General features: G+C 35.1%; 1 protein-coding gene across 1 annotated transcript in view; it reads right to left on the minus strand.

Annotated features, from left to right (window-relative positions):
* Positions 1 to 21,558, minus strand: part of LOC113062298 (angiopoietin-1-like) — a 47,364-nt gene that overhangs the window by 17,174 nt on the left and 8,632 nt on the right. The window contains exons 2-5 of the mRNA XM_026232047.1: positions 7,413 to 7,568; positions 6,902 to 7,023; positions 5,759 to 6,000; positions 662 to 789 (exon numbers count right to left, since the gene is read on the minus strand). Of these exons, the coding sequence (XP_026087832.1) occupies positions 662 to 789; positions 5,759 to 6,000; positions 6,902 to 7,023; positions 7,413 to 7,568 (648 nt within the window). The remainder of the gene's footprint in view (positions 1 to 661; positions 790 to 5,758; positions 6,001 to 6,901; positions 7,024 to 7,412; positions 7,569 to 21,558) is intronic.

Consider the following 21,558-nt stretch of genomic DNA (forward strand, 5'->3'; position numbering starts at 1 on the left):
TCTTACACACCCAGCTGAACACACACACACCAACCTGGTTGCAATTAATCCAGTATCGGTGGCTGGAGCAACACCAAAACCAGAAATTCAGAGACAGATTTGTACATTCATGGATGCAGCCTTTTTCAAACACATTCATGATAATGCCCACTTTGTATGACTTGCATTTGTATAACAATTGTTGAACTATTCTTTAATAACCTCTAAATGCTTCCTGATGTTAAACAGAAATATTCTGTAGTTCTCAATTGGACAGCAAATCAAAAATCAAAAATGGTCTGTAGGTCTGTTCTGATAGGAAGAAAACAATGCTAAATGAAAATGAAAATAATTAAAATAATAAAACAATAAAAGCAGTAAAACAAATAAGTGCAAATAAATAAATACATGCAGCCAATGTTCCAAATTATTTTCTTCTTACTTCTATAAAAAAAAAGCTGTAAAAATTTAAAAGGGCAAAAATAAAATAACATTAAAAATACATAAAAATGAAATTATATATATATATGATAATTCTGTGTTGTCTTTTCTGTGACATTAAGGTATCATTTGGGTCACTTTATGATTACTGAAAAATCTTGACCCTGAAACTTCTCAGATTGTGCCATTGCGTTGACATTGTACTATTCCAGGATAGCTGATCTGAAATCAGAATTCCAACCTTTTTAGTCTCTTGTGGGCTAATGTTGATAGTGTAAACTCCATTTTTCTGGAAACCAGCTTGGTAGAGGTCGGCACAGTCCCGGTATTTCCTCTCCTCATCAGCTTGCTTTGTGCTGTTTGGCACCACTAAATACACAAAGCAAGCCATGTTAGAAACAGCAAAAACATAAACGAGCAGTGAAATAATAAATGGAGCTGTTTATATTGGTACGCATTATTCAGAAAACGTCTGTGGATCTGCCCCCTTTAAATAAATAAAACATTTTCCACTCACTGTTCTACATAGCATGACCGAGCTTCGTATTTGGCCAAACAGAACATGTCAACATTGTGACTTCCATTTCAACAAGACAGCAATAATGTAGACAAAACAGCCTAATGATATTTTAACAAAACCCTCAAATCCTGCCAGGTGACAGCTATTTGTCGAGATGCGCTGGGCTGTGCGACAGTTTAATAATCCAACAGAATTTACATCAACCTCCTTGAATTTAATAAAAGAGGTTTTAAAGTTGAATTCTCTGGACCTGGACCAGAAAGAGCTCCATAAAAAGGAATCTTAAACATATGTATAGAAGAGGATTATTTATAAATGCTTAATTGTGATTGACAATGAGTATACAGTATTTATTTCTTTAACTTCTTTCAGCAGGCCTACATGGAGGGATGTGTATAAATCTGCTTAATGTTACAAACCCATTTCAAATATGTAAGCACAGCAGAAAAAGACACTGCTGTGCAATATCAGAACTAATAATGTTGAAAGATACTCCACGCTGTGGAATAAATCACATCCTGAGTTAATGGAATAAATAATATACATATAGTCACGGCAAATTCAAAATACTGTATCAGTTTTCATGCAGTATTTCAAATCTGGCTAGACTTCTTGCATTATCAACATGATCTTCTTCCAGTGACTGACATATTTCTAAGTGTGAAGGTCTTTTAATCAAAGTGTGGATCTCCGGCTCTCAGAGAGGAGCGGCTCGGCTCTGACAGACCTCTCCATGCCAACAGCTGCATCTCTTTCCATCTGCAGACAATTACGCTGCCAATATTTTGAAACCAAGCATCAGTCTGCGGACGAAATACTACAAGCTATAAATTTCAAGTTCCTGTTATAACAAGTGGTTTATATTTACCCACTGTGTCCTAGTTATATAGATGGAAATTCCTTCCGATTCCCCTCTCTTTTTTTCTTTAACCGCTTAAGACGGCATCTCAGTTTTCACACTATTGTTGTTTCTGTTGGGACTGTTTAAGAAGAGGAGATGTCACTGCTAAGAGAGACATGTCAGGGATGTTTAGGCAGAACTTTGATCCCTGTTGCAGGACGAAGGGCTTGGGCGGACAACCCTTCATTCAGGGATATTATTCCAAATGCTTCGGTAAAGGATTGAGTGTCAGCGACAAGGATCTCCCGCTGTGACAGGTTGACAGAGGGAAACTCGCACTGCGGCGTCTAACACAACAAGAACCCAGCTGTGTCAGACGACGACAATTTACCGCTTTTTACCAGGAGCTGAAAATCCGACAGAGCAGAGCAACAGACAAGTTCAGTCCGAGGAAAGACAAAATACGATGTTGATGAAAGAAAATAAAGCCTTATGTGTCTTACTTCTTATGCACATACAAATATAAGGAAAAACATGTATAAACTTGATTAAATAATCAAATAGCATGATGCTCATGATTGCACATATAGCAAAAGGCAATATGATTAAAAATAGTAAAATAAAATATAATAAAAAAATATTATAAAATAGCCTTCCTGTAGAGTATGACACTAGAAATGTAAAAGTCATTGGTTCTGTTCTGTTCAAACCCTGAAATAAAAATGTGCATCATAAATGCAATGGAAGTCGCTTTAGATAAATGAACGAATGAACGAACAAATGAACGAATGAATGAATGAATTAATTAATTAATAAATCCTAGTGCTTCTCGCAAATTCAAAAAAAATAAAATAAAAATAAAACCATCAAAGTTACTGTAAAAAGTTACAACATATTTTAAAATGTGTAGGTTTCTCTTATGTTGAATTTGGAGTTTGGTCCTAACTGTTGGCAACAACTACACTATGATCTTTGACATCTCAATGACCAGGAAAATATTTACCTGTAAATCTTAGCTAAACTGTGGTAAATTGAGCTATTAAACAGCTTGTGTCCTGGCTCAAACAAATTATAATCACAATAATTATTTACTTTTGAATTCTCAGCAGTTTAGTTGGGACTTTAGTTTGGAACAAGTTTATGTGAAAAGAACATCAAAGTAGAGTGATTTTATAAATCAGATTTCTCCACACGCTTGCAGACACAAAATAAAGTTTAAAATAAGCAAGAACTGAAAATCCCAGTGCGATGTGTTGGGCGAAGTCTAAACTCAAACTACTGCAAAACATCTTTATATAAACAACTGAAACAACAAAGTCTGATTCTTTCAAATGGACTGAGAGACCCATCATGAAAATGATGAGCCCCAGCTGAGCTAGCAGGATTGTGATATTGAGTATTAAAAAAAAAAAAAAAAACAATCCCTAAGCAATAAACCATTTTAGCCACAATGTGTGCCTAAACCCAAAAATCATATTTTTACATATTACCTTTTTATATTTACATGCAGAACTGAGTCATAGCCTGTTCCTAGAAAACTTAATTTGGAGACAGATAATAATACTTCACTATTTTAATTTAATAATTCAATCTAATGATGCAAGCTATGCTCATGTTATATTTTTAATACTGCTTCAAATAATATCCAATAATACTTTTTACAAATAACAGCTTATGAACATTTATGAACTCTAGCAATCTAGCAACATCAAAGATGCTGTATATTTTGAAACCATCACATTTCTTCTACTGACGCTCATGGTGAGGTAAACTGTGCTAGTTAACTTGTAGAGAAGTTCAAATATTTAGTTACATAAAAGTTGAGCACACGAAACAATGTCATATTCATGTTTGAATGAGAAAAGCAACATGATAAACAGTGTTCACTCTCATTTTTTTCAGAGTTTAAAACTTTGCTAGAACATTGTTTTACAAATTAAGTGGAGTCATGATTTCTTCATTGCCACCTATATTGACTGGTCCTTCCACAGGAGTCATTAAGTTTGCTGAATTCAGCCAGAGGCCAGAAAAATTACTTTTGCATCACTTTGGAACTGGACGGTGCAACAAAGGGCTTTTTAAAATCTCCATTTATCATAATTTGTTTAGCAATTGTGCTCTATTATACTTGCTTGTTAGAAATCATGTTATTCGTCCCATGTTAACATTAAGCCAAACCACAGTTTTGAACCTAAACTGTATTTTTTACAATGAATTGACCCACTAAATGAAAACAACTGTGAGATTTTATTTAGCTTTTACGTCCAGGCACAGATCAAAACCAAGCTGGAATCGAAAATGGTTTCATTTAGTGTGACTGGCTGATGTACAAATGGGAATGTCTAAATCCAAGAAGCTGCAGGGTGCTCCCACATGTGCTGAGATTCTTTCCTGTGTGTGTTCTCTTCCTGGGGTACTTGAAGATCATAAAAAAATAAATAAGCATTTATTTCATAACTTAAATTTACAAGTGTGGGAACCCTCCAAAGCAATGACTATGTTCAACAAATAATTAAACTAGAACAGATCAGTAGATGTCAACCATATATTTACACAAACCCAAACGTTTGTGGCCGGTGAGATTGTTTTCAATGAAAAAAATAAATTTTGCATTGATAAAAAGTTTATAAAAAGTTACATTGTATAGACATTTACAATGTTACAAAATATTTGAATTTCAAATATATACAAATTTTCTTTCTTTTTTTTATTCAAAGGCCTTGTTGAGCATAAAAGACCTCTTTCAAAAACATTGAAAAATCTTAATGACCCAAAACTCTTAAATGGTAAATGAAACGGAATTTGGTAACAATATTCCCTCATGTTGTTCTACAGTCATATGACTTCTGTTCTTAAATGGAACATGTCGGAATGTCTGAATTCTCCATATTTCAATTCTTCAATAGCCATATGATACTGAAATTTAACTAAATATTCACTGACAATCTTGTCTTGCCTCTGGTCACTGTTCACTTCCAATGAATGGAAAAAATACGCTTGCATGAATACAGTCTTATAAATAACTACTGTGCTTGTGTATTTCAAAGAAGGGAGAAAACAGGTCATATAGGTTTCAAAAGACATGAATGTGAGAGGTTTTCATTTTTCAATGAAATTTTACTAGCTTATAGCTTGTATTTTTTTGCTGGTAAACAGCATGGCTTTAATAAACAAAACTGTCTGATTTTTACAGCGTGAAATGAAACCTTTTCAATTTGAGGGCTATTCAAAACCCAAAAGAAATAAAGCCTGCAACAGGAAATAGAGTTGAAGGTAGAGTAGAGAGATTTTGGCGCCCTCACAGTGAGACGGAAGCTCAGGAGCTTGAATCGACTCCATGACCTGCGCAGTCCCATATCAGACATTTAAAATAAATTTTCTGTGACCACAGAGATGTGGGGCAGACGTTGGATAGACATGGGGCCAAGAGGCCACGCTGGGGTTGCAGCAGGGGGCAAACGAGGGTAATGAGTTCACTACACTGACTCCTGCTGGTGTGAAAGCAACCATGAGGGTTAGCGGGAAATCGCCAAACCCAGGTCACTGCGCTGGGGCTGTGTTTAAGTCTGCCTTGTAGCTCAATCAGGGGCTGTTTGACATTTCAGTCAACTGTTAACCAGAGGCAGTGTGCTGAAGCGTGATAAGCTGGATCCGTTGAGGTTCACAGCACCGAAAACAACACATTTCACACCTGCCAGGAAGAAGCTTTTCTCATTGATAACAAGCTATTTTTGTATAAAATTAGTTTTGTTTCACTGCCTGTTTGACATGTTCTGCATGCAATGCAACAATTTTATTATATTTTTTTCTGGCGTGCTTGGTGATACACATGACCAGAAAAACATCTTTCAAGGAATAAATAAATGTTTTCATAGAAGTAAATAAATAAGTTTCAAAATGATATATATATGCATACCTTAGGAAAATACTTTCCCTGAATAAATCTGTGTAAAAAGAAAAATCTGATCTGTGCTTACATGCTGTTCCTAAGTCCTTCGCACACAGGCTGAGCAGGTTGCGTACGGTATCCATGAGGTCCTGCTGTTGTCTCTGCAGAGCGCTGCTGTTACCGGTCGCTCGACTCAGCTGATCCTCCAGCTCCCGGATCACTGAGCTCTGCCTGCTCACCAGCGTCTGTAGACTGCTCTTCTCCTCCCGCAGAGCCTCCAACTCCTCTCTGTGCCTGTCCTCCATCTCCTGCATTTTTACCTCCAGAAACCTGAGCAAAAATTATGGAGAGCCATAGTAGAAAAAAGAAGAAGAAAAGAATGGCTAAAAGTAAAAACGATGGGAATTGTAACAATTTAAGGCAGTGTTCCTTCAAGTATGGGTCAAATCAGGCCACAAACTAATACATTTCGGTCACAATATTTTCAGCCAAAATAGAATTGTTACAGCAATAACTATATAAAACCCTTGAATTAATAATAGATATAGACACATTTTTAGATTTAGATAAACACACAGAGGAATATAAATGCTTGTGTGCTTTCAGCCACAGCTGGGCTCAAAGCAGAAAGATCACTGGGAGTCAAACCATCGTTTTGACAGTAACATGCATGTCCCATCAGAACAATCAATACATAGAAAATTGGAAAGTGTTCCTAAAGCTTTGCATTGCAAAATTAATCTTCACAGAAGACAAAAGTTTAACAGCGGGTCAGGGGACATCACTCATATCTTGGCAGGATCTGTTGCATTGCACCATATGGGACCGGGCTAATGGCTGAGAGCTTGTGTTGTCAAGAATTAAAAATCATTTTGTGTAATGATCTGTATTGTGGTTCTGGCATAAAAATGTCCTAAAAATTACAAGCGAGTGCCAGAACATCTGTACTGGCAGATTAAACAGCAACACGGCTTAAGCAGGGTCACTACTGTAACTCTGAAATGTTTTATTTTTTTGTGGCTCACATTTTTGTTTCTTTTGTGCAGTGTTGGAGAGTAACAAGTTAAAACTTAATACTATGGATAATTATACACTTTAAAATACATTTATGGAAGTATTTTTTATATATAAGTAAAATAAATATTTTATCCAACCCCTTATATATACAATTTTATATATTTCACTATTGTATATTTGTGTGTGAGAAGTTATGTCAGAGTGGGAGGTTTACCCATTCTTGTCATGGATCTTGTTGATTTCATTTATCTGTATCATAAGTTGTTTCTCCAGCTTGTTGGTGGATAGTGAATTCTCCAGCAGCTGAATTTCCAACCTTGATGTCTGATTTAAAACCTGAAAACAATAACATTCCAATAAAAACACAGACCTTAAAACCATAAAGTTAATACTAAATTAGTGGCACCTCAGGAGAAGTCATAAACAGAACCGCCACACCGCAATACCATACGGTAGCACTTAGGAACAGTTATTGTCAACCTCAACCGTTTATTTGACAAATTAGCAAAACACAACTTTACTGTAGCCCTCTGTGTCATTGAGGCACACAAGTCATAAAGAGATTCAGCAACAAAAACATTAGCATGATACTTAAAAAGAGACTGGATGTCTAATGCAGCACTAGTGCTTTTCTTGGCTGTATTTGAGCCGTATTAAAAGGATACAGAGAAAAAAAAAGTTTTTTCGCTTAATGGGGCATGAAATGGATCCTGGGAGGAACATACCTGTGTCTCGACATCGGTTAGCTTGCGTGTCTGCTCAGCTGTTTGGGAGAGAAGACTGGTGCCCATCTCTAACATGGCCGCCGTGTGGTTGTGAACAGCACTTTGTTGTAACTGCACTATCTCTGTCTTCATATTGTCTTTAATGTAGTTCTCGATCTGTGGTGACAAGCAAAAATACCATGTTTAAAAATATCCATGGAAATCAGCGTGCTTAAGGCATGTCTATGAATGTCTTTTTTTTTTCAGTCAACAAAAATATGTTCTAAGAATGCTTTGCTAAAGTTATGAAAACGTTATTTCTGAAAGTTCAAAATGTCCAGTTTTTTTTTTTTTTTTAAATACTTAGTTATATGAATGTTAAATGAGTGTTCCATTTTATCATTCAACAAACATTAGTTCTAAGAATGATGTACAAATAACGTTTTTGTCCTAACACTTTTAAAACATTATTAAAAACAATATGATTTTGAATGAACATTCTTTTAACAAGAACATTTGTTCAGACCTTTGAGAAAACCTTGCCACAACATTAGCTAAAGTTCTGAGAGCCTTCCGCGTTAGCTGGATTTGCACCATTTAGCAAAATAATCAGTCTGGCTTTAATTTTAAAGAAATCTATAAGTAAGAAAAATATTCAGAGAATTTAAAATGGTCATTTAAAATGCCCCCAAAAAATCAAAACTACAGTTGAAAAAGGAGGAGAAACAAGCTCAGATGTCAACGTGACCTCTAAAGCCTGAAATAATCCACACTCCAGTGGCTTTAAAATCTGTTCAGAGGTAAAACACCCTTAACTTGACAACACTAACAGTACTAAAGACACTTTAACACCCAGAGCACACAGAGAGTTTGACAAACATTTTTAGGAGGCCAATAAAATGAAAGGAGACACCATTTCAGCACAAGGACACAGGGGTAATCAAACCCATTACAGTTATGACTTCCTTCAAAAAAGTAAAAATAAAATAAACACACTGTGACTCTTTAAAGAAAGGATATTTCCATGTTGGCTCCATTTTAAAGCAATTTCTTATCTAAGTCTCTTCATGATGACCTGCAGCAGCTCAGTTTTAAATGAACTTGAAAAGTGGAGTAACACAAATTCTAGAAGAGTCAGTCTTAAAAGTAGGTGGAAGCAGATGTAGGTCGTTTGTTCAGAGAGGAAGAGATGTAGATATCTAGCTACAGGATACGCTTGGGTTTATCATGAAGGCTTTTATTCTAATCTTCTAGCTGGAGAGATGACAAGCCCAGAACAAGCTTTAGAAACACAAAGGCTACTTCTGTTGATTAAACCTCAAAAGATGCACACTGACACTGAGGTCATTAGAGATGATTAGCAATTATTATGTGTTCGTCACTCACCCTCATTTTCCAAACCTCAATGAAAGTTATTCTTTGAAAAAACTTATAATAGCACAATTAAATGTACTTTTTATTGTGTGTTTTATTAATAAGTATATATAATATAAATTTCATTGATTTTATAAAAACATTTACATTTAACAATCTTATTAAATTATTAGTGTTTTTAACTTAACATTTACTGTTACTGTTTAATAATTTAGTAACAATAAAGTGTTAAAAATACCAATAAAAATTATATATTCTGTATATTAAATGTTTTCTTTATATAAATATATAATTGTAAAAACTAAATCTAAAATATACTAAAAATTGTATCAATCTTTCATGACAATTTTTTCTGCATATTATAAACAAGAATTTCAGTATCAGTTCATCCTTATGCAAAACTGTACATTTTGCTTCACTCTTCAACTTGTTCAAGCTGTGAGGTGCAACTGGTTCTCATGTACATCAGGACTCGTCACCAAGTGAAATCTATACACCCTGATGTGTGACAGAAAATATCTGGCTGCAAGACACTTCAGCAAAATCGACAGTGACAACTACTCCATTTTTTCCATGATTCCAGTGGGCCATTTTGCTCCACTTATTACATCATGAATGATCCCATATGAATCCATTGAAGAGAACAGACCTACAGGGAGCCAAATTTTAACAGGACTCCATGACTATTCAGACCGCTTGTCCTGTTCAATTGCAGTTCAAGGACCTGATTGTCACCATGGTGTGTTTTTATGGGTTTCAATGGCATTTCAGTGAAAAGTTGGGATTGAGATATGATGTCATTGTGATATAAATATTAGAATATGAAAAACAAAAAAGGAGAAACCAAATGAAAGCTTGTGGAAAGCTCTCTCTTCACTTGCCAACATGTATGCCAAACAGCTGTGAACACAGTCAGAAACACAAAATTCAACCTCTTACTGCTTTAGCCACTAGCAAACTGTCATGTAGAATTAAGATTGCAGACTAATATTCCTTCTTGGAAGTGATTATAAAGCGAATGTCATTGTTTCGATTACTTCAGTGTGTAATAGGTGATCGTGAAGCAAGTTTTACAGATAAAAGTGTCTCTTTACAATATACAGCCAAAGCTTGATGGAATTGATTGGAAAGAATATAAAAGACCTATAACACTGCAGGCATTAGACACATTTTAGCTACAATTCAATCAGTAGTGTAGCCGAGACATTTGAACTATGTCTCTAAAATGACATTAAGGTTTGTAATCGGGGTCTGTGTCTTCCATTTAGCTTTCTCCGTGGATAAAGTGTTTGACACTAATCCAGTTTAAGAGGCAGTGGAAGTTTGGACACTGAAACAATGTTATCCAATTATCCAACCAACCACAAGACAGATCAGACAAACAAGAAAAACAAGCATATTCAAAATGACATGACACTAAACATGATGCAAGTACTTTTATATTGTTTATCAAGAAAACTTTGAAAATGTGTTCTAGCATTAACATTACCCAGAACTTTCATTATCATACCTACACCACTTAAATCATTGTCAAGGACACATCCAAGATAATTAACAGAAATTCTATTTGATATTTAGCAATCCCCAACCTTGAAAGACAAAAAACCTTACCTAAATGCAAACTCAGTTTGTTTTCAGAGAGCCAGTCTCTTGCCTTACAAAGCTCCTTACCTAAATGGACATGCATCCTACCAACATCCTGATCTGAAATGAATAAAGCAGAATCATCAGCATATAAAAAATAATTACAATCACAAACTGCTGGCATGTCATTAATATATAAAAGAAACAAAAGTGGACCTAAAACACATCCCTGAGGGACTCATTTTTAATAAAAGTATATATAGAAAAGTATTCTCAGAAAGAAAATTTTTGGAAATGTTGCTTTGACTTTCTGAGGGAATTTCACTTGGGTCATGCATTAAACTAGCAGGTGTCCTGCATGAAACAAAGGAAGGAGAATGAAGATTACACAAACAGAAATTCTGTGTAAATGTAAGAGGATTTTGATATAAGCCAAAAGGAGACTGGTTTTCCTTCGTTAAACAAAAGAAAACTTTGCTTCCTTTGCTCCTGTAAACAAACGTAGTATTTAATAAATAAATAAAAAAATCATTTTTTCTGAAAGAAATAAATAAAATAAAAATCTATGTTTGTTATTAAATCCACTTAAAGAAATGTATATATATACAGTCTATATATAGAAAAGTATTCTCAGAAAGAAAATTTTTGGAAATGTTGCTTTGACTTTCTGAGGGAATTTCACTTGGGTCATGCATTAAACTAGCAGGTGTCCTGCATGAAACAAAGGAAGGAGAATGAAGATTACACAAACAGAAATTCTGTGTAAAAAATATCAGAGGAAGCAGGAAAGGGCTTTAGTGGGTGTTTGATTATTTCCCTCTTCCATTCACAAATAAACGTGCCTTACCCAAAGACAACAGATGAGGTATAGAAAGAGAAATAATTTCTGGTTTTCAATTGGCTCGAGTCATATAAAAGCATACTAGTGTTGGTAATGACTAAAATTAAATTGAATGATTAAAATGAATCTATGTTGAGCTAAAGATAAATAATAATAAAAAAAACACTACATCTACTGGAGATAGAATGTGATATGTCACCTGCACTTTGTCTCAAAGACACATTCACACATGTGGGAGTTTGATTGAACAGAATACGATCACCTTGTAGAACCCCAGCGAACTTATTGCACCTGGGGGATTGGCTTACATCTCACAGCTGCCCACCAGCAGAGGGTCATGCCAAATGAGTCAAGGTCAGCCATATCAGCACTCAAAAATCTGACCTGAGAAAAGTCACGTCTATATCGATATCACTATGCTGTTTAAAGCTGGCAAAGTTTGCTGCTTGACTTGCAGATTGTGTTTATTTGCAAAGTGCTCTGATGTGAGAAGGTGAACGGGGCAGCTCTACTGAGTGATGTTTAAGAGGCTCAAATTTAAAGGGATAGTTCACTCAAAAATTAAAAATACCCCATGATTTACTCACCCGTAAGCCATCCTAGGTGTGTATAACTTTAATCTTTCAGATAAATACAGTCAGAGTTGTATTTAATGTCCTGGCTCTTCCAAGCTTTATAATGGCAGTGAATGAGTGGTATTATTCAATAGTCAAATAGAAGTCCGATAAACTGCTTCATCCATCTTAAAAAGTGTCCCACATGGCTCAGGGGGTTAATAAAGACCTCCTGAAGCAAACCACTGCATTTTTGTAAGAAAAATATCCATATTTAAAACTATATTAACAGTAATCTCTATCTTCCACTAAAGGCTGATTTATACTCAACTCGAGTTCTCTTGGATGCACTGTGTCAGCGGAAGTTCTCTTTGAGTGCACGAAAACTCATTTCACATGGCGGTGTGGATGCCATTTTTTTTTTACTTTCCGCGCAGCTCCGCATCCGAAGATACACAAGTTCATGGCGATTCTAGCCAAACATGCACATCTGTGCTTGCATTTGTGTGAAAACAAAAGCAGTTTGATGTAAAGTTCAAATTCCATCAGGTGCTTTTTGATGCTTTGACGTAATTCAATGCATAGTTGTTTTGTACACTTTGTCCAAGGCTTTTTATTTAGATAATATTTATGCAATATTTGTTTACAGTTGTCTTGTGTTTAATGCAAAATAAAGCCAGTAGTTCAAGATTGTTTAAATCAGCTTTTACATAAAGAAACTATTAATTCATTAACTGATTCATCACGTGAGAATTCTTGTACCGGCAAATTAATTCTTCTCACATGTTATTCCCAATGGTTTAAGAGGACAATTACTCCTTGTTGCCCCCTGTCGTTTCAAAGAATAGTACAATGGCAAACGCGACAAGTAAAAAAGCCTTGTCCATTTGGGAAAGTGCATGCACAGTAAGTGGAGGCTCGCGGAATGGAGCCAGTCGAAAATATAAATCCTGTTTAACTGTCTTATGCATGTTCACAATAGAACGCTGTTCTGGTGGAAGATGTAGCGTAAGCTCCAGTGAAAAATGATGAACACGGAAGTGCAGAGCAGAGAGCAAAACAACAGTTACAAATTATAAGTACAAAATGAGGATTTGTAAAGAAAAATGTAAGAGGATTTTGATATAAGCCAAAAGGAGACTGGTTTTCCTTCGTTAAACAAAAGAAAACTTTGCTTCCTTTGCTCCTGTAAACAAACGTAGTATTTAATAAATAAATAAAAAAATCATTTTTTCTGAAAGAAATAAATAAAATAAAAATCTATGTTTGTTATTAAATCCACTTAAAGAAATGTATATATATACAGTCTATATATAGAAAAAAAATATCCAGTTAACATGTACCATAACCATAGAGGGTTAAACTATTTTGGATGATTGTTATATTTAATATCATATTTTAATATTTAATATCCCTGCAAAATCAAAATAAAAAAAATAAATAAAAAGAAAATGGGTTTCACAAAGTCCTTCAGAAAAAAGGAAACATTCCTTCTTAGAATCATAAAAAATACACATAATTCAATCTTTGGAGGTGAATTAGAGGTTTTAGAGAGCCATAACACCCGACTTGCTTAAAGAGCTACTAAATCACCCATCTGTGTGCTGAAGAAAATCACCCAACAGAACAGAATATATCTCAACTGCTAGCTGACACAGGACTGTAAACATTTAGGGGTCTGTAAATTACAGGTCGGGTCACATGATGAACACTGAGGTCAGTGATAATGACTACGGCTGGTGCCATGACGCCAACATCTGCTCTCTTACAGCTGTAGTGGCACGATCAACCCTGTTTCTGTCCAAAATGCTTTATGGAAGTTTATGAGGGGTCAAGGCAATGCTTTGAGACTGTTAATGCTAAAACAATCTGTTTAAATAAACAATAAACTGCAATAATATCTATGTTTAATGCAACAGAAATGATAAATTGTAGACTCAAGTATCTTGAAAGACAATACATTTGTAGAAAAATTTCTGTCGAAATGAGTTTTTCTCTGTAAAACATTCAACAACACAGAGAGGACTGAGGCTTTAAAACAACATTACCATATAATCATATATATGTATATATACACACACACACACACACACACACACACACACACACACGCGCACACCCACACACACACACACACACACAATTTATTCCTGTTATGGCAAAGCTGAATTTGTGTCACATGATCCTTCTTAAATCATTCTAACATACTGATTTGGGGCCATAGAAACATTTATCATTATGATTAATGCTAAAAACAGTTGTGCCATTTAATATTTCACATCACAATATTTCACAATGTACAGTATAAATGAGAGTTAGGTGATGGAAAGGTTATTTTAAATATAACAACATTGGAAATGAGCATGCACAATTAAATATTCAATTTTGGCCGATAAATGTACAAAAAATGTAATGTTGTCCGCTAGCTCATATGGCGCCAATATATATTGCATTGTTAGTACAAGGTAAAGTGGTGTGATGTATCACAGCACTTGGGGTTAAGCTCAACCTGGTCAAGTGAGGTCTCACAGGGGAACCCTGGGCTAAACCTGGTTTATTTCTTCTGTCTTGTTCGGAGTGGTACAGCAAGACCCTCTGATGCTTGTAGCTACTGGGAAGAATAATTGCTGCTTCTGTAAATTAGCATCCATTACTACTGCATCTGTAATTAGGTTAGCAGCACACTCAGATTGTGATTTAAGACCAAGTTATTGCAAAGCTGGAATTTACTCAGCAGTCACCTATACACCAGCTTTGTTTTGCGGAGGGTCTATATGATCTTGTGTAGCAGCAAGTTATATAATGCAGTTGGAGTGTTAGGCAGATGTTGTGATGTAATAGCTAAAGCCGAGCTCACAGTTAACCTTTACAACCTTAGTCCCCAGGGTTAGTTTACAGACGTTCATTCAATCACAAACTCTCCTTCAAGGAACATACTGTCTCTCTCTCTCTCCCACACACACAAACACACACACTCAAGCACACCATGTGAAACATTCACAGATAAATATATAGCCTGTTCTCTCTTGCAATGTGAAAGCCACATTCTTGCTCCTTGCAATTTAATATAATCTCCTAAAGCTCAAAGAGTTAGAAGAGACTTACGGTAAAAATGAAGATACTGTGTATACTACTGTTCAAATGTTTTTTCTCAGCAAGGATCACAAAAAAGTGATCTAATTGTTAAATATTTGTTTTGTTTTATTTTTGTTTTTTACTTTCTATTCATCAAAGAATCCTAAAATCAGTTTCCACAAAAAAAATAATGATTTCTGAAAGATTTTGTGACACTGAAGACAGCTGATTGCTGAAAATTCAGCTTTGCCAGCACCTGAAAAAAAAAATCACATTTTATTATACATTTAAACAGAAAACTATTTTATATAAATATAATCAATATTTCACAATATTACAAACAAAGACAGCTTTGGTAAGAGTAAGAGACTTTCTAATAAACTTTTTTTTCTTTCCTGGATTTACTTTATGTTGTTTCTAACCCAAATGACTTACTTTCTTCCATTCAACACAAAAGCAAATGTTTAGCAGAATGTTCAAGCTGATGTTTTTTTTTTATGTACAAGAATAGGACCATAGATATCAAGCCACATTTTTAGTGAACAACTAGTTAGAATAAAAATAAAAACAAAAAATGCATTTTGGTGTCTCACACAAAGATAAATGAACTGAAGTTGACATGAAATATGATATGAGTCTCATGGACCACTTAGCCACTTAATGTTTTTAAGGTGCATTTGTTTATGTTTTTGGAGTCTGACAGGCAATTTCCCAACCCATGTTCACGGAAAAAAAGAAAGTCATAAGTTCACAACAACATCAACCCTTTATATGGAGCTGTGAAGATGGACAGTTTGCATAGCTAGGGAATTATTCTAAGCTTGATTCATCCTCGGAAAGTGTGACTACCATCAACCAATGAAAACAAACCAACCAATTTGCCACAGTTTCAACTGTAATCATTTTACTAAATTATATTTATCTTCATACTTCGAAGGCTACAGTTTATATACGCAATGTAAATCTAAACCAACCATCTCCAAAACAATATAAAGCAGTGCCTGGGCGTCGTGGAACTGTCAGCCATGTTGTAATTTCAGTTTGTCAGCGGCAGTAAAACATAACGTTTTGAGAACTGGCATATTCCCAGCTGGAGTTGTTTTGTATTACAAATCCCTGAGACATTTGGGGTATATTTGGGTCCCTCGTTACAGGACTCCAGCCAGTCTTGATATTTCAATTCCAATAAAAAAAAGCTCTCATTTTAATGTGGTAACCTTTGATTGTTACGTAAGTAGGCTACTAATTTCTGTGTCAGATGTGGTTTGAAACTTTAGATAGAAATCTAAAACACAATATGATTCTTTTAAAACAATGCAGAGGTTAGGGTAAAGTCTGTGGAGGGTATTGGACTGCAAAATATTTAAGTAAAATTCAACGAGAAGTAAATGTATATGCTAATTGGATGCACAGAAACACAATATCAAAACAAAATCAACACTGGTGGTCACAGCAGCCATCATAATCTAAACACATGACTTGAAATAAAGAGGAAATTTTTATATATATATATCCAAACCACACTTTACGGAAACAAAATGAGGTTTAGGAAAATATGACTAAGTGTCTCAGTGTCTTAACAAACCTTTTCCTACCTTTGTCGTGCAATATGTCAGAACAATAACATTTGCACAATAACTTTTAAATAAATAAACTAAATGTGTTTGTACGAGTTTGTGCATTTATACACAACTTATTCATATATTTTATTACTTTTAATAAACTATTAATACACCGATACAAAAAGTAAAAAAAAAGAGTTCATCCAATGCTAATGCATTAAAATGAATGAATATATTCAAGATTACATTGCTTGCCAAAACACAGCATGAACAAACAATGATGCCAAGAGGGATGGTAACTATATCTCCACAAAGTCGTTGCTAAATGAGGTTTTGTATGGAGAATAGATCTCCTACTAACAAAAAGACTCAACTATAAACACTGAAGCCACTCATCCATAATATCTTAATCATTGATCACCTTTTGGAAAGCATGAGCACTCTGTTCTTTCAACTCATTCATTTTCATCTGCCCAGACACCAAAGGCCATAGTAATTGATACGTTCTGTTCTATGAATACCACAAACATAGAACAAGAGCCCATCTGATGAGAGCGCTGATGTGGTGCACCAAGCCCAATAAAGCAAAGACGTCAATGGAAGTTAACAAAAGCAAAAAGGAATTAACTTTCGATATCCTGCCTTAAGAACATGAAGTTACGTGCGGGACAGAAAGAAGATGGATAGGCTGTTTGCTTTGACTCAGTGAGAGATGAGAAGACAGCTTCCAAGAGAAATGTTTGCTTTTGTCTTTTTTGATTTTGGTAGCATGAAGGGGACAAGTGCTTGTTATTATTATCAATAGACTGCTAATGCAATAAAGTCAAGGGTTGATATTATTGCTATTATTATTAAAATGATTATTATTATAGCAATAACACTATATTTTTATATTTAAAAAAATATATGTTTCTATTTTTTATTATAATTTTTTTTTTTCTTTTTTACATTTGTTCACTCTAAAAAATGCTGGGTTATTTTTTTCTACCCAACTGCATCATATGTTGGGTTGTTTTTCTCTAGAGATGGGTAGATTTTGTGCACTGAGTTAGTGACTGGGTCAATCTCGCTGACAGCTGAAACTAAACACCCCTCTCCCTTCCTCCAATGAAACAACCCAGTGTGAGGTTATTTCAACCCAGGGGTGGACTTGAGGCCGGGACACACCAAGCCGTCTTCAATGAACTAGCTGCGACTAATAAAAAGCTGACAGTGTTGTCGCCTTGCATCAGCAGTGTCAGACCAAAAAGCTGCGCTCAAACACACCACACTAGTGATGTGTCGTTCGTGAACGAATCGTTCTTTTTGAACAAATCTTTTAGGTGAACAAATCTGTCTCGTCCACGTAAGCCACTGACTCATTTTTCTCGTTCACTGAAGTTTCTCACTTTTTTTTGATCACAAAAGAAGACATTATAATTATTATTCTTTTTTATAATAATTAAATTAATTGTAACCTTCTTCAATCTTTTCACAAAAAGGATTAATATGTATTTATAATATGTAAATTATCCCATGCAACTCTTTCCGTATTCCAAGAGTTCTTAAGGCATATGGTATAGTGAAAATCTATCACATTTGTCTTCACATTTGTGCATTGGTATGAGTGTCCACACTGGTGAGCATAGGAAAAGTAGTCATTTTGAATAAAATCATGACACGAAACATGATAGTTTCTTCGCTGAGGTTAATATATCCATTCTGAGGCAGTCAGTTGTCTAAAAGCACTTCAGTTCATTGTGCTCTCACAGTGCTCCATTAATTAATGAAGCTGTCTGCACCGCACAATGACACCGCTACACTCACTGCATTTTGTTATGATGAGAGAATTTGTGAGCTTGCAGAACTCAGCACTTCACAGAAACTCAGCGTTTTAAGCAGTGAGTGAAAATTTGACACTCTCCAGAACACAAATACACACTGGGATATTTGCCAAATATGTTTCATCAATATAAGGTGTAGCCCCCTGATTGACTGCAACCCATAGTGGCTGCTTACCTCACTTATAGTTTAAGTCCACCCCTGCTTTAAGCTGCTGGCTTTTTGCATCCTCTTCAGGAGTGAGATCCCCTGACCTGGTGCATTTCTTAAGTGAAATAAAGGTTTCTATATGTATTAATTAATGTATAAAGTCTTTACGGTGCTGTAAATCATATTATTTTGTACAACATAACATATAGGGACAAGAATCCAGTCAGCTTAATACATCAGCATGTGTCATTGTGCATGATTTAAAATATACATTTTATTAATTATAATGCTGAATATTATTTATTTTGATTTCAAATATGTTTGCTAATCTCAGTATTGTTTGTTTATGGGCAGGTTATGCAGTCAGCCATGACATTTTTTGGTAACGAGTGAAACGCAAGGCAGCAGTCTGAGGTTCGCAGTTCATCGGCTTAGATATTGGTGACACAATGAAATGAGAATCAGCACACTGAAAAAGTATTATAGATAACTCTCGGTAAAAAATTATAAAAATATGCAAACCAATAGTTGGGTTAGTCCATATTTGACCCACAGTTGGGCTGAAACAATCCAGCATTTTTTAGAGTGTAAACTGTATTCACCCTAATAAATTAAATTTGTCTTAAAATTTTTAATTTAATTTTTTTTTTCCATGGATGTTCTCATTTTTAAATGTTCATCTTCCAGCACATTTTAAACCAGTAATATAGTAATTTTTAAACAATAGTTGAGCTAAATAAAACAACCCAGTATTTCCCCAGACATGCTCTTAAAGTGTTACAGAATGTTTTCCGTGGTGTTCTTCCATGAAATTACTTTAAATTCAGAATTATGAAAATTTGTCATACTGTGCACAAATTGAACATACACAATTCAACATACAGAATTTTTTTCAATATTTAGTTAATGAATTTTATAAAAATATTATAAATTTCACATTTATTATTTGTGATATGAGTGTGTGTACCTACTTTTTGTACAAACTAAATTTGTACCCAAAAGTGAGCTAAACCTAACAAAATCTCCAAAACAAAAAACCCTTTGGGGATGTCCTCAAAAGTAAAACTGCTTTAAAAATAAAGTAAAAAAGGTTTTTTTTTTTTATTTATTAGTACAAATGCAGAAAGTTTCCTGTAAGGAGTAGGGTTAGGTGTAGGGTTGGTGTGGGGCACAAACAGATTTTACAGTATAAAAACCATTATGCCTATGTAATGTCCCCATTTAGATGGCTAAGTAAACGGGTGTGTGTGTTTATAATTTATATATACAATTTTCAGTTTAAAAACGTAGGTTCAGTTGCTGTAAATAAATAAAAAATAAATTAACTAAACAAGTCATAGATATTGTTTCTAGACTATTTAAATAAAGTAGTGACTGCAAGAATAATGTTTTAAAGTAGTCCACAAGGTCAAAAGGCCCATAAGCGTAAACTCTGATAACCCTGTAACAGCTTTCAAAAAGTCAAATCTCTTTATCAGTTTGCAGATACACATACTGTAAAGGGAAATCCATACAGCATTAACTGGATTTATGTTCTCCCTGCATTTTTCATGTGAAATCACGTTGACATTGGAGAGATATTTTCCAAATGAGATGGTGTATGACTGTATATTTGCTTAAATGGTCAAATTACAAGACCCCACTCATGTTTCCTTTTGCCCTAGTTGGTTCTTCAAATTACTGTGATTTCCTTGAATTACCCTGATTAATTATGTGTATCTGGACATATGGGAGAGGAAATGTCAGCATTTACCCGACTATCGAAAAAACTAAGGAAACAACAAACAAACCATACTGGAAACCAGTGATTTGCCCTATACCAGCCCTGGAGCAAACTTCAGGTTTCCAAAAATGAGAACTGATCATGGGAACTTCTGTACCATGATGGATCACAGGAGGAATGTGACTTTCAATGGCCTGGTAAATCCCCTTGGAAACGTTCAACCCAGTATGGAATAACACAGGGACATTGAGGAACATTATTTCAAAAATGTTTGGAGAGAAGTGCCTATTCCAGAATTTATTTTGAGGAGAACCTTCCCAAAGAATAATTTCCTTTCAGTGATGTCCATGCCTATATCAAATTTAGAATGTGGTGCATTTGAAAAAAAACATCATAAATAATCCGGGCTTTCAGGAGGCTTTTAAATCAACCTCTAGTCAATCGCAGTTACAGTGATATCAACTAATTATATGAAGCAATTACAGCTACAAGCTTTGATCCTGCTAGGCCCATCTGCATGTAGTCTGGACACATCTCAGCCAGAACAGCAGTTTCTCACATCAAAATTTGACCATGGGGTACTGATTGCATTATCCCAAACAGAGGCCAAGGGTAAGGCATGCATCATTGTTGCCATGCCATGTCTGTCCTGGAACTTAAACAAAATAAAATAAAATAAATAAAAATTTCCAAAACACACAGAACTGTCCTAGTGGCAAATTACACAGACAGCTTGTGAAGAACTCAAAACAACAAGCAGTGTTACATACCAATATTTCCCCTCCTTTTCCCATTACTGAAAAAGTGCATAAAACTGTGCATGCTTATACTATACATTGCATACATAGAAAGACCAGAGATGACAGGCTCTAACATCCTTTACGAAATCTATATGGGCAGCCCGGCACCGATGGGGACTTGCTGCCTCACTTGTGGCAAAGTGTTGTCACACTCTTCAACACTGCAAAAATTAAAGGAGAAGTTGTGCCTGGAGGAAAGTGTGGGGGAGTAAAAGTCAGACCATTAAAAACTCGGATAAGAGAAAACGATTAAACCAGATCTATCCACGCAAGCCGGCAAGCTGTTACACAGCTATTAGTGTGGCTGTGTGCATGTTGCATGTATTCCACCTCTCAAATGAGCACAGGAACATGACACATGGGTGTCAAATCACTCATACTGTAAGCAAAAGACCAATCTTATAGACACAAGCCAGAGAGCCATTCACAAACACTTCTCACTCAGTAATGCACTCTCCTCATGAATTCTCTCAGCATTTTAAGAGGAGTGCGGAACAACTGGCTTCCTGCCAATGCCCGATGGTTGACATCTATGCTTTTAATATTCCTTTATCTGAACTCTGTGCTTTTAGTTTTATATTATGTTGAATTGCAGACCTGGCTGACATCTATTATTTTAATATTCCTTTATTTGAACTCTGTGCTTTTAATTTTATATTATGTTGAATTGCAGACCTCATGAA

Source organism: Carassius auratus, chromosome 44 (genome assembly GCF_003368295.1).
Source record: "Carassius auratus strain Wakin chromosome 44, ASM336829v1, whole genome shotgun sequence".
Taxonomy (NCBI): Eukaryota; Metazoa; Chordata; class Actinopteri; order Cypriniformes; family Cyprinidae; genus Carassius; species Carassius auratus.